We start from the raw sequence: 18436 nt of genomic DNA, 5'->3' as shown, positions 1-18436 counted from the left end.
TCTGGAGTCTATAATATTAACCTGATACCAGCTCTCTCTGAATCTGCAGTCTATAATATTAACCTGATACCAGCTCTCTCTGAATCTGGAGTCTATAATATTAACCTGATACCAGCTCTCTCTGAATCTGGAGTCTATAATATTAACCTGATACCAACTCTCTCTGAATCTGGAGTCTATAATATTAACCTGATACCAACTCTCTCTGAATCTGGAGTCTATAATATTAACCTGATACCAACTCTCTCTGAATCTGGAGTCTATAATATTAACCTGATACCAGCTCTCTCTGAATCTGCAGTCTATAATATTAACCTGATACCAGCTCTCTCTGAATCTGGAGTCTATAATATTAACCTGATACCAACTCTCTTTGAATCTGGAGTCTATAATATTAACCTGATACCAACTCTCTCTGAATCTGGAGTCTATAATATTAACCTGATACCAACTCTCTCTGAATCTGGAGTCTATAATATTAACCTGATACCAACTCTCTCTGAATCTGGAGTCTATAATATTAACCTGATACCAGCTCTCTCTGAATCTGCAGTCTATAATATTAACCTGATACCAGCTCTCTCTGAATCTGCAGTCTATAATATTAACCTGATACCAGCTCTCTCTGAATCTGGAGTCTATAATATTAACCTGATACCAACTCTCTCTGAATCTGGAGTCTATAATATTAACCTGATACCAACTCTCTCTGAATCTGGAGTCTATAATATTAACCTGATACCAGCTCTCTCTGAATCTGCAGTCTATAATATTAACCTGATACCAGCTCTCTCTGAATCTGGAGTCTATAATATTAACCTGATATCAGCTCTCTCTGAATCTGGAGTCTATAATATTAACCTGATACCAGCTCTCTCTGAATCTGGAGTCTATAATATTAACCTGATACCAGCTCTCTCTGAATCTGCAGTCTATAATATTAACCTGATACCAGCTCTCTCTGAATCTGCAGTCTATAATATTAACCTGATACCAACTCTCTCTGAATCTGGAGTCTATAATATTAACCTGATACCAACTCTCTCTGAATCTGGAGTCTATAATATTAACCTGATATCAGCTCTCTCTGAATCTGCAGTCTATAATATTAACCTGATACCAGCTCTCTCTGAATCTGGAGTCTATAATATTAACCTGATACCAACTCTCTCTGAATCTGGAGTCTATAATATTAACCTGATACCAGCTCTCTCTGAATCTGGAGTCTATAATATTAACCTGATACCAACTCTCTCTGAATCTGGAGTCTATAATATTAACCTGATACCAGCTCTCTCTGAATCTGGAGTCTATAATATTAACCTGATACCAACTCTCTCTGAATCTGGAGTCTATAATATTAACCTGATACCAACTCTCTCTGAATCTGGAGTCTATAATATTAACCTGATACCAGCTCTCTCTGAATCTGGAGTCTATAATATTAACCTGATACCAACTCTCTCTGAATCTGGAGTCTATAATATTAACCTGATACCAGCTCTCTCTGAATCTGGAGTCTATAATATTAACCTGATACCAACTCTCTCTGAATCTGCAGTCTATAATATTAACCTGATACCAACTCTCTCTGAATCTGGAGTCTATAATATTAACCTGATACCAACTCTCTCTGAATCTGGAGTCTATAATATTAACCTGATACCAACTCTCTCTGAATCTGGAGTTTATAATATTAACCTGATATCAACTCTCTCTGAATCTGCAGTCTATAATATTAACCTGATACCAACTCTCTCTGAATCTGGAGTCTATAATATTAACCTGATATCAACTCTCTCTGAATCTGCAGTCTATAATATTAACCTGATACCAACTCTCTCTGAATCTGGAGTCTATAATATTAACCTGATACCAGCTCTCTCTGAATCTGGAGTCTATAATATTAACCTGATACCAACTCTCTCTGAATCTGCAGTCTATAATATTAACCTGATACCAACTATCTCTGAATCTGCAGTCTATAATATTAACCTGATATCAGCTCTCTCTGAATCTGGAGTCTATAATATTAACCTGATACCAGCTCTCTCTGAATCTGGAGTCTATAATATTAACCTGATACCAACTCTCTCTGAATCTGGAGTCTATAATATTAACCTGATACCAACTCTCTCTGAATCTGGAGTCTATAATATTAGCCTCATTTCAGCGTTTTTTATTGAGAAAACAGAACAGAACATTTGGACCAGCTACTGTTTCCATGAAAGACACTGACCAGGTGAGTCTAGCTGATCTCTTTTTGATTTGATCTGTGTTTTGCTCCTCTTTTGGTTTGAAATGAAAGATGTTTTTGAATCACTTTGCCAAACCTCTCGAGCTCATTCACTCCCGTTCAATGCCAAACGGCATAGAAAGCAATGGAGACTTCTGATTCAGTTGGTAAAGGTAAATCCATCAAAAGATTATTGTTCGCTTCTCATTCACAGCGAATGAGAAGCGAACAATAATCTTTTGTCACTCATTTCACTATCGGGTTATAGACATTCTGTTCCCGGCTTCATATTCATTTACGGAGACGAGACAGGAGGGGGCGTCTTCCCTCCAGCTTCTGCCTGTAAGCAAGAATAGAGGAGAGGATACGGCTTCCAGGTCACTACATGTCTTTCCCCAAAAACTCATTTCTGTCTCCTCTGTTCTTGAAATATTACCTAGCGTTTCTTTAAAAATATGTACTTGTACTTGCAAAAATTGCAAATATCTGATCTACAGTAAGAGAATGCAGGACATGAGGAAACGTCCACTGAGGCTGGAATTGTCCTTTTGAATGATGATGAGGGTGAGATGATGAGGGTGAGATGATGAGGGTGAGATGGAGATGAGAAGGAGGCATAATATGGACTGTGCAAAAGGGGGTGAGACTCGATGTTAGGGTGTCGGTCCCTAATGTTCTATCGGTGTATCATCTCAAAAATTACATTCTTTCCCCGCTTCCAAGACCCACCGAATATTTCCAAAGAAAGAAGAGAGCCTCTAGCCTGGTAAACCGCCCGTCACGTGAACTCACATTGCATTTGGTTCTCTGTGACGGTCTGGACCTGCACAGGCAGTTAAGATGATTGGTCGAGCCATGCCGGCTCGACCAATCAGCGGCGGCCGTAGGCGGGCTCTGGCTCGTCTGGGCAAGTAGTGGGTACATGGTCTTTGTAGTTCTTTTCACTTGTCAACATGGCTGCCGCCGCGGAAGTGACAGACAGTGAATGAAATTGAATGTAACGTTCCCAATTCTATGTATTAAATTCTAAAAAACGACCCTCAACATTTGGGAAGGCTAAGCCACACAACTAGTTCGTTATAATCTAACTAAATGCTTCGAAGGTGACTTTACGACCGCGAGGACTCAATCAATGAATACCACGGAGATCATCCACAGGCACCTTCCGCGATCTGATTGGTTGAAGTTAACACCCACCAGCGGTGATAGACAGATGGGTCATCCAATCACCTGCCAAGTAGCTTGGACAAAGTGCCCGCCTCCGTCAGCGGGTCTGGTGACTTCAAACCCAGATCGACTGGTTTAGTGAAACCTATGTGGAGCTATACCGTCCATCTGGCAGCGTCAGGTTAGAGAGCCTCTACTTTCATCCGTTCTTTAGTTATTGACACTTGAATGTAGGTCGTTTTCACCGGAAAGCAGAGGAAAATGTAGCAGCATAGCGAGGGAGAGACTCACCCCGCACTCAGAGAGGGGATGTGCGGATTGGGGGGGGGGGGGGGGGGGGGGGCACGTGATATCACGTCAATGGCGGGGAATGAGTTAACGTGACTAAATACCCCCACCCTCCTCTTCCCCACCCTCCTCTTCCCCACCCTCCTCTTCCCCTCCCCCCTCTTCCCCACCCTCCTCTTCCCCACCCTCCTCTTCCCCTCCTCTTCCCCACCCTCCTCTTCCCCACCCTCCTCTTCCCCACCCTCCTCTTCCCCACCCTCCTCTTCTCCACCCTCCTCTTCCCCTCCCCCCTCTTCCCCACCCTCCTCTTCCCCACCCCCCTCTTCCCCACCCCCCTCTTCCCCACCCTCCTCTTCCCCACCCCCCTCTTCCCCACCCTCCTCTTCCCCACCCTCCTCTTCCCCACCCTCCTCTTCCCCACCCTCCTCTTCCCCACCCTCCTCTTCCCCACCCTCCTCTTCCCCTCCCTCCTCTTCCCCACCCTCCTCTTCCCCTCCTCTTCCTCCTCTTCCCCACCCTCCTCTTCCCCACCCTCCTCTTCCCCTCCCTCCTCTTCCCCTCCTCTTCCTCCTCTTCCCCACCCCCCTCTTCCCCACCCTCCTCTTCCCCACCCTCCTCTTCCCCACCCTCCTCTTCCCCTCCTCTTCCCCACCCTCCTCTCTTCCAGAGAAGCCATCGTCCTGGGTGGAACAGACTTCACAGAGGAAGATGTGGAGCGGATCGTGGAGGAGATGGGGAAGGAGTATAAGGGCAATGCCTACCACCTCATGCACAAGAACTGCAACCACTTCTCCTCGGCTCTGTCAGAGGTGGGACACACACACACACACACACACACACTCGGGGTGTCACGGTACACAAAAGTCACGGTTCGGTACGTACCTCGGTTTTGGGGTCACGGTTCGGTACGAATACGGTACAACGCAGAAAAAAAGCAACAAATCCCAAATTATTTTTTTTCCCTTTGAATTTTTCTGAATTCTGTGTTTTGCTTTTTACCCTCATTTTACCATCAGAAATGGTGTCTAATAAGTGGGAATTAATAAATGTCCATAATTTAATAAGATCTAGGCAATCCACACAAAAAGGTTTTACTCTAATCTAGAGCAGCGATTTTCAAAGTGTGGGGTGCGCCTCCCTCTCAGATGTCTGTATTCCAGCTGTTTGACAGGGCAAAGGCATTTCCCCCCACTTTAAATCTTTATTGTACACAAGTTTGTAAACAGAGTGCATGTGTGGAGTAGCCTAATACTCTCCCCCACCCCTCCCCCGCTGTAGTAAGTAAGTAGGCTAACGTTAGTGGATGCGAGTTTTGTTTACCATAATGATTACGTTCGGTCATCTAATGGATTATTGCAGCGATCCCCAAAGTCCGGACTCCGGTCCGCATCCGGACCCAGACGCCGTCCTATCCGGACCGAGCCCTATAACCTACAAATCATTGTATTGAGAATTGTTACATTTCACCGAGCTTTTCTTTTTTAACCGGCACATGCTTTTCTACCCTTTACGGTACTGGTTTAATCTGCCAGGAAGCTCACAGACCAATGCATGCGCTGTAAATCATCACACGTGATGCTACTCAGCCAATCAAATATCCGATTCGATTGTGCCTGTTCCAGTCGGTTCCAGTGCGAGAGAGTGTCTGACACACTGACGGAGTAGAGGCGCAAGACTCTGAGAAACGTGAGAGATAGAAGTCATTTCACATGACGTGCTCAAAAGAAACGAGTACACCGCAAAAACAAAGATTTTGTTTTAATCCGGAGCAGGCAGACTCTTACATGTTCATTCATTGTTCTCACGGGCAGCTCAAAACCAGGCAGTATGTCTCATGTGAAGTGCGATGCGATCCTAACCTGTCTATGAAAGCGCCACACGAGCAAACACACTCAAATCCAGACTGAGGGCACACTCACACATTCACTGCCCAACGCATGTGACGTTTGCATTGCGAACGATCGATAGACAGACAGACAGACAGACAGGCAGACAGGCAGACAGACAGACAGACAGACAGACAGACAGACAGACAGACAGACAGACAGACAGACAGATAGATAGATAAATAGACAGATAGGGAGCTCACTTCTCTCAAGAGAAAAGGTGGAGTTAAGGGAAGAAAAGAAGATTTTCTTTATCAAATTAAAACACTTTTAAGATGCACATTTTCCCAAAGCACTCTGTTGTATGTTATTTTTAAATGCAGCCATTATTTTACTTGAAATGAGAAAAGAACATGTATTTATTATTAGTGTAGGCTAGTTATTTATAATTAATCCAGTTAAATATGAAAACTAAATAAACATTGTTGATGTTTATTTTGATTTAACAGTCAGTCGTTGACTACATACAGACATTGTACCATTAGGCTACTGCAATCATTGAAGTAGCCTAAGTTCAATGGCACTGAATCATAACGCAAGCTACGTTACAATGTTCCGGACCTTTGCTTGAGGACATTTTCTCTAACTGGACCTCTAGGAATTTTAATTGAGTGCCCCTGGATTATTGGAACATGACAAGGAGTCATCCCCTCTTCCTCACTGCATCTTGCTTGTCATCTCACGCGATGTAAGTTGCTTGTTTACGTTGTTTAAGTTAACAGTTTTGTCAGTGTTATGTCACGTTTAGCCGCAACGCGCAACTAAAGGACTAAAGGAAAGTCCTTTAGTGCACAGATAAGATGTGGCATCCTACCATTACATATTGAAACAGGAAGATACAGAGGGGTAGCTGAGGAGGATAGAATATGTGAATACTGTGAGTTGAATGAGGTGGAGAATGAAATTCATTTCATTTTATAATAACTGATAAATTATAGTTTATTTTTTGTTTGTTTTTATTTTCGTATTCTATGTGCAGGTATGTATAAATGTATATGTATAGGCATATTATGTCTGCATGTATATATACTCTCTAATTTGGGCTGCACTGGAAGCTTCTGGTTGGGTAACATACCGGAATGTTATGTTTTGTTAAATATTGAATGTTGATGTGTCTGATAATCCCATGTGGGATGGGTCATGTAATTGTCCTGACACGAAAATAAAATATTCATTCATTCATTCATTCATTCATTCATTCATTCATTCATTCATTCTGCCCATTCTACCACACTCACCATATCTCAAACCAGTTGTGGGAGTCAGCGTGCAAAAGGCAGTTTAGGGACGGAGTGAGAGAACATCCAGAACATTTGATCTGCTGCAGGGTTTTCAGGCCTTACTGGACAAGCCAGTTAGCATCTGGCATTGAGACCAGGATTAAGATACACTGATACAAGCCCGGACATGCAGAGCCAGCTGACAACCACACGCACATGCACACACGCAGACACACACACACACGCGCACAGTCGCACACACACACGTGCACACACGCACACACACACACACACACATGCACACACACACGTGCACACACGTGCACACACACACACACACACACACACACACGTGCACACACACGTGCACACACACATGCACACACACGCACACACGCGCACACACACACACACACACGTGCACACACACACGTGCACACGCACGCACACACACACACGCACACACACACACACACACACACACAAAAGATAGATTTGCAGAAAGAGATGCACACAATTGCAAATGCCTGCACTTACAGTAAACAGACGTGGACACAAGAACGCCTTGACAGACATAAACCAATATCAACACACACACACATGCATACACCCGGCGCGCGCACACACACTCTCACACACACACACACACACACACACACACACACACACACACACACACACACACACACACACACACAGGAAGCAGTGTTGCCCTCGGGGTTGAATCCTCATGTTTACTAATGTAACCTCTTTGTGACTTTGAACAGCTCATTAATAGCACGAGGGGGTTATTGATTATTTGACAGATTATTGATCCCCACCAAAGGGGGGACCATGGATCGATGTCCGTCCATCCGTCTGTTCGTTAGTCACAGTGTAACGTTGACTTTGTGCCGCTAGGGGGCAGCAGTGACAATGAATGGGACTGACCCAAGGGTGGAACTACATCATTGCTGGGGGACAACATGTTTACTATTTGCTTGTCAAATTAAACATGGCAGATTCGTCAGTTTTCCAGGCTAACTGGGGAATCGCACTGGTTGCATTTGCGTTGCGTTGCGGCTGTTCTCCGGTTTTGCTACGTGCTCTGTGCTCCACCAACACTAACCGGCTGCGTGCAGAGCACGTCACAGCTCTGCTCCACCAGACAGCTAGAGTGACGAGACCGACAAGTTCTCACGGTGAAATCGCGCGAGACAATTTGTATGTGGGATAAATACAACAACAAACAGGCAGAAGATCATTGTTCCCTACTGGAGAAGCAGAGGAGGGGTGGACTTGCTTGGTGTTGTCCTTGTAAAAAGGATGCGTTGTGTCATATATTATTTTGTGGTTTTCCACTTCAATTATTAACTTTTCCTCATACATGTTTGTCCTCTGGCTTGATATTGAATGCTGTAAACACCTCTGCCCGGTTGATTTCATGTCTGGCTCCGCCCAACTTGCTGCAGCTTTGCTCCGACATCCGTGAAAAATAGAAGCCTTGCGGCGTATTTTTTTCAGAGAGCTCCGGATCGTCGGAGCTGGGACGGAGTAGACACGCAACGCAGCGGAGTAGGTGGGAGTTGACACAATGATTAGAGTGGAAACGTATCGGCTCCGAAGCCGTACCGCAGCGCAGACGGACCGAACACGGACTCAGTGGAATGTGGCCGTAAGGCTTGGTTCACACCGCAAAGCATCGAGCAGGAGCCACCAGAAGGGCTCCGTTTTGCTCCACGCCTCGCTCTGTTTTGCCCCCCCGTGCTGGTCACAACTTGTATTGACTTCATGCTCACCCGACGGCGAAAACTCACTAACACGGACGCCGAAATGAGACTGCCTCCGCGAGGTGTTGCTTCAGCGTCGGATACGCGTCCGGTGTGTTTGGGCTGTACGCAGTTGTAGCAGCGAGGCTAACAATGATGGAGCACATCAATGTCCTCTGAAGGCTGACAGGTGTGATCTCTGCCACGAGAGTGGGGAGATGGTGACCCGTTAATCAACGCAAGCGCGTAAACAACACGACTCCCGAGCATTCGCTATTAAAAATGCTAGCGCACATCAGCCAACATAATGAGCGCCGGTTAGCTCCAACAACTTGTCCAACTAGCTAGTAAAGGATGTGCCTTCCCGATTATATCAACCCACTTTGTATCATTATAATGTCGTTAATAAGAACCTGGCCAGTGTTTACCTTCTCTCTCTGTTTTCTCCCATTTCCTCCTCTGGCAAAGCGCTCCGTTCTGAGGCGTTTTACGTCACAACGCGTCACAACGGAACTGCGGCAGTTCTGCTCGAGACGCGGAATCTGCTCCGAGGGCGGCTGTTATTGTTTCTTTAAATTTTCTAAGTATGCGCACATCCATGCGTGAGAGCTGTTAGAGCCATTTATTTTCTTTCGCTTTTTGTTTGAATATTGTAGATGAATAGCATCACCTGGTGGCCGAATTATTTTTTGCATCAGGTGGAACAGGAAATATAGGAAGTGAGCAATCACTCGGCTTTGCCAGTAATTACCGTAGACCCCAGGTGGAAGACGCCAGATAGCGTACTAGTTTTCAACCGTCAGTGAACGAGATATTTAGATATTTTGCGTATCTTTTGCTTTACTCACTTTCACATTTTTTACACCCAAAAAGGCCTATTTCAGTTATCGTTAAACTTTGTCGAGAGCCTTTTTCTTTGTTACTTCACGTCACCTCCAACAATATATTCAATCATCTTATGACACCACTGCCATCACCATCTCCACGAGAAACAACGAAACGTGAGTAAACATTAAGAAGGATCGTGTTTGGAACATGTTTTAAAGCGTCTTAAAACAAAGCGACATATGGAAATGGCCGCTACAAGATTTAATGAGCCGTAATGACTTGCAGCTGGCCGGGGCAAAGTTTCTGCAGGCAGAGAAAGGGAGGATTTTTCTCTGTGAGGAAAACGGAGACAGAAGGTAAACACTGCCCATGTGCTTATATTACCCAGATTAAATATGATACAAAGTGGGTTAATAATCGATGAAGACATCCTTTAATTACCTGAACATGCTGAATGCCGATGGAGTTGTCGATGCCTTAATTAAAGTTTTGTCGTCCACATTAATCTTCTCCGGTAACGTTACTGGGGCTGGCTGGATAGCTGTTGCTGCTAACGTTAGATGCTGCTGCTTGACTTTCTATCAATTATGGTAGGCTGTACTCTTCGGCTTTTAGAAACATTTTGTGTTTGACCTTGGTGTTTCCTCTCGTTAAGGTGCGTTCACACCAAGCTATTTAAGTTTTTCGCTGGCATCGAGTTTACATACAAAGTCAATGCAAACGAGCGATTGAGCGTATATTCGCCCGGGAGAAAAATCGCCGGGCGTCCGAGCGACAGAGACAGAGCGATAGTGCGAAAATTCGCTCCTCGCCCGAGATGAAATATCTCAACTCGAGTGAAATTACGCTGCCAACAGTCGCTCGCTGTTCAACGCTGAGTGGCTGCCGTGTGAGAGCGAGTCAAGGATCACACTGGCTTGGAACAAACCGCTGGTTTATTGTGTGGCAACAAACCGCATTGACAGCTGATTGACAGGCTGACATGAAGTGAAGTCTGCACTACCGGTATAGAGCTCGCGTTAGGAGCACGCTGATAGGCTTAGCTTGTAAACAACTACAGTGGCTGGTAGTGGACAAACATCATGACATTGCGTAACGTTATAGCCCCCAGATGTCCGTCAATTCTTGTGCCTGTTGATGAGCGATTTAAACACAGCGACAGAGCGATTCCAAAGGGTTGAATTAAGCGACAGAGAGAAAAATAAATATCTCGGTGTGAACACAGCTTTAGTTGCCAGCTTTGTATTTCATATCACAAATATCGCAGTGAGCGTCATCTGTAGAATGCAGACTGCGTCAAGTTTTGAAAAGTTGAAGCACACTTCGACCACTTGCGGTTCACGCTGACTGTTGTGTTTACAACTGCAGTGGTGACGTAATCTCACATTCTTTTTAATTTTTTAATTTTTTATGTAATCTCACATTCTTATGCTGCATTCAAGGACAATTTGTAAAAAAACAAGAAGAGCTCTCAGGTATCGAACCCGTGAATCGATACTCAGTAGTATCGACATCATTTGTTCTATGCCTTAAAGGTATCGAAGTTCGATACGCAGCCCTAGCTGAGCGGATGATGGGCTATGTGCCTGACTTGAGGGCGTGGCCAACCCCGTGCTCGGGGGTTATTCAAGTAGGAAGTGGGAAGTGGGAAGTGAGAGTTGGGTGGCATTGCAATAGCTTGGTCCCGCGCCACGGGACGCCGAGAAAACCTACAGACTATGACCAACCTACGGTGAAACCGTGACCAACCCCCGTAGATATTCTTTATTTCCTTTTTGAGTCGTCCATTATTATGTGGTTATCGTTAGGTTAGGTCATGTTGTGGAGTTGCTATCACACAACAACTAGCAGTACCGCCCGGCCCAGGAAACTGTACCAAGTGGGCGGCTTTCCCACTTGAGCTGGCCCAGTGAACCACCAAGAGGGGTGACCACCACCCGGGGTAAATACAAGCACTGGATAGATGTGCTTCGCCCTCACCGGCAAGTTATGGTTGCATAATGCTAACGTTCGCTCAGGCAAGCACCGCTGCTAATTGTCCGGCTAAGCGGCTAGGTGGGTGTTCGAGCTCTAATAATTAATTAATTAATAACTAACTCACTGGCAGGGGCACCATGACATTGTGGGTGGCTCGATCCGGAATTTCATGTGCTTGTAACTGTTACCGGCCTCAGGCCTAGGGGTACTGGGCCCAGTATCAAGGGGTACTGGGCCAGTAGCTATTTTGCTATTATTTAGCCCCTGGTGGGCGCGTTCTGGCCCCCGGGCCGTATGTTTGACACCCCTGGCCAATATTTTTGCCAGGCAAGCTGGCTGCCGGGCACTGATGACGTCATTTGTCCTCAGGGTTCAGTCAGCCTTCCGAGCGAACAATTGTGATGTCATCAGTGAGTGATGTTTTGGTGATGGCAATATTTTTTGTGAGGCAGACAGATGACATAATTGTAAAGCACTTTGAATTGCCTCTGTGTAAGAAATGTGCTATACAAATCGTCGATTAGTGGGGCAGTGCTTCCTTCCGTTATGGCACGGACCATCTGTCCTGTAGGCAAGCAGCCCCGAATGATGATGTCGTAGCCACTGATGATGTCATAGACATTGTGACAGTATCAGTGATGTCATACATTGTGGTGTCATCAGTGATGTCATGTCCTATGTCATCAGTGACTTCTAATAGTCATCACTGATGATGTCACCGATGATGTCACTGTTGACATGATGTCACAGGTGATGTCACTGTTGACATTGTGACTAAGGAGGCGATAGTGCAACATAAAGGATGCCAACTGCCATAAAACATCACAGAAGAAGACATTGTGACACATTGACGGTTATAAGACTCCGCTCTGCCAGCTCCACGCTGTCAGATCGTAGTACCAGCAACAGTCAGTCTACGTCTAGCCTCTTACTCTTGCTTGCCACTTTATCTGTTACCTTATCCTGTTTCTCTTGTTTGCAACTCTAGCGGCTAGAGTCTAGCCATAACCGTCAAAGACTACAATACCCAGAAGTGCCCTCGCTTCCTCTCCCCCGATTGGTCCATTCAGAATCCAATCACAGTCCGAATACGTGTCTGGTTGCCAAACAGAGCATTCTTCCGCCATGGCATCTGTTTGGGCTAAATCCCTTGCTAAACTGCCACTTCTGGGTGTCTTCTTTCTCCTGTTGCAATGCCTGCCACCCGGGGAAGGACAGAAGAAGAACCTGTTGTCGGAGAAGGTAGACCAGATGATGGAGTGGTCATCACGGCGCTCGGTCGTCTGGATGAACAGAGACAAGTTCCGTCGCTTCGTCAAGGACGCGCCCAGGAACTACTCGGTCATCGTCATGTTCACCGCCCTGCAGCCTCAGAGGCAGTGCCTCGTCTGCAGCCGGGCTAATGAGGAGTACCAGGTGCTGGCCAACTTGTGGCGTCACTCCTCTGCCTTTTCCAACAAGCTCTTCTTCACTGTACTGGACTATGATGAGGGAGCCAGCGTTTTCAAAGAGTTTAATATGGACAGAGCTCCAACCTTCGTGCATTTCCCGGCTAAAGGAAATCCGAAGAGGGCCGATACATTTGCGAGCAACAGCTTTTCTGCAGAGGAGCTGGCCAATTGGATCGTAGACCGTACAGATGTTCATATTGCTGTCTTACGTCCTCCCAACTATTCTGGGATCATTATTCTGGCTCTGTTGGTATCTCTGGTTGGAGGTCTGCTATATCTGAGTATCAACAACTTCAAATTCATCCACAACAAGAATGGATGGGCCATCGCTGCGCTGTACGTGGTGTTTGCCATGACGTCTGGCCAGATGTGGAATCATATCGAAGGTCCTCCCTTCGCTGGTGAGAACCGCCAGAATGGACAAGTGAGTTATATCCTCCATGGCACCAGTCAGGCTCAGTTTGTGGCCGAGTCTCACATCATCCTTTTTCTGAATGCAGCGATCACCGGGGGGTTCTTGATGCTGAACAAGGCTGCCACCTCCAAGGGAAATGCTGGCAAGAGGAGGATCATCTGCCTGGTGGGCCTGGGCCTGGTGATGTTCTTCTTCAGCTTCCTGCTCTCCATCTTCAGGTCCAAGTACTACGGATACCCCTACTGATTCCTTATTTAGTGAAAGCAGAGCAGAGAGGAGGTTAGAGGATGAGGAGAGATGAAGAAGTAGAGTCAAGAATGTACTTGAAGAAGAGGAGACAGTTGAGTTTAGAGTGCATGTTGTTTTTGTTTTATATGAACTGCTAGTGCCTGATGCACTGCTGATCAGCTGGCTCTAGTGTTCACTGACATGTTCAACTCCTCACCCTTGACCCTCTGCAGTTCGCCTACAGAGCCAGCAGGTCTGTAGACGATGGACGAACATGGCCCTCCACTCCATCCTCGTACACATGGCACTGCAGGAACATGGCCCTCCACTCCATCCTCGTACACATGGCACTGCAGGAACATGGCCCTCCACTCCATCCTCGTACACATGGCACTGCAGGAACATGGCCCTCCACTCCATCCTCGTACACATGGCACTGCAGGAACATGGCCCTCCACTCCATCCTCGTACACATGGCACTGCAGGAACATGGCCCTCCACTCCATCCTCGTACACATGGCACTGCAGGAACATGGCCCTCCACTCCATCCTCGTACACATGGCACTGCAGGAACATGGCCCTCCACTCCATTCTCGTACACATGGCACTGCAGGAACATGGCCCTCCACTCCATCCTCGTACACATGGCACTGCAGGAACATGGCCCTCCACTCCATCCTCGTACACATGGCACTGCAGGAACATGGCCCTCCACTCCATTCTCGTACACATGGCACTGCAGGAACCTACGCCAGGATCCTCTTTGTGGACTTTAGCTCGGCCTTCGACACGATCATCCCGGGCCCTGCTGCATGAGAATCTCTCCCAACTGGGCGTGGGAGGTTCTCACCCAGGACCATTCACTTGAACAGTCAGTCACAGCAGTGACGGCATACATCCAATACTGCGAGAGCACTCTAATACACACAAACACTGTTAAAGCAGCTACGAGCAAGATTTTTGATTGTTATTAAACAGTCTAAATTGAATATCGATGCCTCACATCTTACCTCTAATAGTAGACGAGACCAACGCAGAGTAGTCTCGCTTGAAAGCCGAGTGAATCGGCGAGTGTTGTCCTGATCATTAGTCTGTCTGCGGGCCGGTGTCATCAGGAAGTGAAATGAAACGGTTTGCGGCAGCCACTTCGGCCATAACCACAAAATGACTAAATGACTTTCAAACAAACTGTTAGAATATAACGAGAGATGTTCGCGAGAGCAGATAGTAGCGAGGGCAGCAGGAGGGGAAAGCCGTCCTTCTTGTTTTGGGTCTGTTGCTAGGCAGAGCGAAACGGTTTACGGCAGCTGTAAACAGTTGCTAGACAGAGCGAAACGGTTTACGGCCGTAGCAACAGACCCAAAACGGCTGCCCTCGCTACTTTCTGCTCTCGCGAACATCTCTCGTTATATTCTAACAGTTTGTTTGAAAGTAATTTTGTGGTTATCGCTGAAGTGGCTGCCGCAAACCGTTTAATTTCACTTCCTGATGACACCGGCCCGCAGACAGACCTTTACAGTCTATGAGACAGACTAATGATCAGGACAACACTCGCCGATTCACTCTGCTTTCAAGCGAGACTACTCTGCGTTGGTCTCGTCTAATATTAGAGGTAAGATGTGAGGCATCGATATTAAATTTAGACTCTTTAATAACAATCGAAAATCTTGCTCATAGCTGCTTTAAGTGCCACCCAAACAACAAGCCATGGCTCACTGCTCAATTGAAAAGGGCAATTCAGGCTAAGCGCAGGGCCTTCGCTATTGAGCACAGAGCGGAGGGGGAAGCTGCGCTCATGACATTAAAGAGGTAGATAGCCCAAGCCAAAGGTCGCTACAAAGAACAGGTGGAGGCCATGTTCCAAACTGGCAATGTGAGGCAGGCCTGGCAAGGGCTCTCTGTCCTCACAGGGAAATCTTTAACCAAAAGAACCACGCCGGAGTGAAAGAGAGGAGGCAGCATTTGTCACCGACCTGATTGTCTGTTTGACACTCAGGACTTCAGCGCAACAACAGAAGAGCTGAGGAATGAACTCCAGCGTGAGATCAAGGAGGGGCGGGGCCAGCCTGACGAGGCTCAATCCATCCAATGCCCCGGGACCTGATCTCATTAAAGGTGAAGGAATGCTGAGATGAGCTAGCCAGCGTGCTCTGCCATCTCTTCAGCCGCTCTCTCCAGGAGAACACCATCCCCACACTGTGGAAGCTCCCAGATCAGACCTATCTCCAAGACCAAACATCTTGTAGAGGTGAACGACTGTCGACCTGTGGCTCTTACATCTGACATCCTGTAGAGGTGAACGACTGTCTACCTGTGGCTCTCACATCGGACATACAGTAGTAGTAGTAGTAGTAGGTAGTAGGTGTACATTATCATAAAAGGATGGACACCCTGCAGCCACTCAGAATCGAGTATTCATCCAGACCATGGTATAGAATTATTTAAATTGTTCTTTTGACCACTCGCCTTTCTCTGTGCAATGCACAGGTTGTTCTGGAATAATAAAAATTTGAAGCAATGCAATGAAACGTTAACCTTGCAAGCCAGCTGAAACGTACTGTACTGAGATAGCGGACTACTGGACTTTTTCGTCTTGTCTTGATGTATGTTGTGTGGACCACCAGGAAGAGTAGTTAGTAGTTGTTCAATTGTGCACCCATAGAGACACTGCATAGGCAAGCATATATAAAATATATATACATATATATACATATATATATATATATATATATATATATTAGGGCTGCACGATTTATCGTATTTTCATCGTCATCGCGATATGAAAATGCGCGATGAACACATCGCAAAAGTCACGTGTTATCGCAATTTTTTTTTTTTTTTTTTTTTACAGTGCACATGAACGCAACATGCAAGATACCGGCTGAATAAGTGTCCAAATGTTCATGTCATTCTGGCCAATACTCCACTTCTGTTATAACATTTCAGTCTGGAATATGGAATATCTTTAAATAATCGTTATGACTAAAAGGCTAAAAGTAATCTCATGTGTAAGAAATGACTGTTCTACATTGAAGTAAAAATGTAAATAATTAACTTGTTTGTTTTGGATTTTTTTTAGCTTCAAGAGTGCATTTTTGTTCGTATGACCCTCAACACAGGCTTTGAGAATCCCGTGCCACTTACTGATACGTATGCTTAAATTAACACACTCGTATTGCAAAATGAATTTACGCCCTCACTGTAATACTTCAGAAGTTGAATTTGAAGTTCAGCATTAATACATTTGTCATTTTTTGTCTTAGATTTACCTTTGTGTGTTATTGCAATATAAAACTACATAATTGAGAATCGATTCTAGATTGTGGAATCGAGAATCGTTGGAATTGAGAATCGATTCTGGAATCGGATCGTGACCCCAGGAATCGGAATCGGATCGGATCGTGGCTTAGCCGGATCGGAGCACCCCTACCCATTAATTTTTTTTTTATAGCATTTTTTTATTTATCGCAGGTCATATCGTCATCGCAATATTGAACAGTGTTATCGCACATCGCAGCTTTTCCTCATATCGTGCAGCCCTAATATATATATATATCGGTGATATTTAATTTCTTGAAATACTGTTTTGGGGTTTTTTATGAGCTGGAAGCCAGACTTATGCAAAGTTAAACAAATAAATACTTGAAATACTTTACTTTATGTGTAATGAATCTATAATCTACGAAAGTTTCACTTTTTGAAAGGAATTATGGAGAGAAACTAACTTTTCCATGATATCATTTTTTGGAAAGGATTTGTGCAAAGATGCACTGTTTAATATGGGTAGTAGCTATTATCATTAGTATGGGTAAGTATTTGGCCATATTGTTATTATTGCTACTAGTTACTGTGAATACACATCTCTCTGGATGCTCTGTGTGAAATTAACCTGCTATCCAGGAGCAGCTGTGTGCCAGCTCTCTCTCTCCCCCTCTCGCTTTCTCTCTCGGTCTCTCTCTCCCGCTCTCAGTTGGTCCGCTCTCGTCTGGTCTGATCGTCCTCTCGTCTTTCTCACTGTCTGTCTCGCTCGCTTTCTCTGCCTCTCTAGTCTCTCCCACTCCCCCCCCCCCCCGCGCTCTCCGTGTGTGTGTGTGTGTGTGTGTATATGTATATGTATATATATACCGGTAGATTAGTATTGACATCTAACCTATGAAATAACACAGGTGGAATTGTACAGTGACCCCTCCTCCGTCTCTGTCCCTCCTCTCACCAGATCCTGTGCGGCAGGGAGGTCCCGCGCTGGGTGAACCGCCTGGCGTACTTCAGCTCGTGCGTGCCCTTCCTGCAGAGCTGCCTGCCCAAAGAGTGGCTGACGCCGGCCGCCCTGCAGTGCAGCGTGAGCCAGGAGCTGCACGGCGCGGCGGGGGGAGGCGAGCTGGAGGAGGCGGAGGACGCCGCCGCCACCGCCTCCCTGGCCTCCATGTCGCCCTGCTCGCCCACCTCCTCCAGCCCCTCCCCCCTGCCTCGCCAGCCCCGCTACCAGCCTCGCCGCTGAGGGGCCTCGCCGCGGCGTGGCCTTACTTACGCTTGAAAGGAACGCGCCAAAACATTTGGCGGGGGGGGGGGGGGTTCGCCTATTTGCCATCTTCCCGATAGCAAGACGAGACGATAGGCGCCCTGCTCTTCTCTGTGCGCGTAGTTGAAAACTAGTGAGCGCCAGTTAGCTTAGCACGATGAATGGTGGTAGTCAATGGTACTGGGGGTATACCCACGTTATTCGAACACCTGGCTACTGGCTACAGTGAGAATTTCAGCTTAAATCAGGGTGTAAATATTATTATTTCATACATTTAACCTAAATCCCCATACAAAGATCCCATTGCCTTTTCCCCTTATGAACCAGCAGCGCAGGGACTTCTGGGTAAGCCTACAAAAAGATGTCATCTCTGCAGTACTCTGACGTCTCAACTTGGCATCTCAGGGCTTGTGGAGACTTGGATTATGCCAGGTGAGCAGTATGGATTTTTTTTTTTTGGCTCATGTTAATG

At 46.1% G+C, this 18436-nt stretch overlaps 1 protein-coding gene and 1 pseudogene across 2 annotated transcripts in view; both read left to right on the top strand.

Annotated features, from left to right (window-relative positions):
* The window catches only part of LOC310788877 (deubiquitinase DESI2), a gene marked incomplete at its 3' end in the record, with an annotated part of 71682 nt that extends 53739 nt beyond the window's left edge, over positions 1-17943 (top strand). Inside the window, exons 4-5 of the mRNA XM_083650454.1 lie at positions 4359-4500; positions 17662-17943. Coding sequence (XP_083506580.1) covers positions 4359-4500; positions 17662-17943 — 424 coding nt within the window. The remainder of the gene's footprint in view (positions 1-4358; positions 4501-17661) is intronic.
* On the top strand, positions 12476-13462 carry LOC310788876 (dolichyl-diphosphooligosaccharide--protein glycosyltransferase subunit TUSC3 pseudogene; annotated as a pseudogene). The gene has a single exon. The product of its transcript is annotated as a dolichyl-diphosphooligosaccharide--protein glycosyltransferase subunit TUSC3 pseudogene (transcript).
* Positions 17944-18436: the final 493 nt, after the last annotated feature.

The sequence above is a fragment of the Poromitra crassiceps genome (assembly GCF_964638095.1).
Source record: "Poromitra crassiceps genome assembly, chromosome: 14".
NCBI lineage: Eukaryota > Metazoa > Chordata > Actinopteri > Beryciformes > Melamphaidae > Poromitra > Poromitra crassiceps.
The sequence above is the reverse complement of the archived record's forward strand: the minus strand, read 5'-3'. Positions and strand labels throughout refer to the sequence as shown.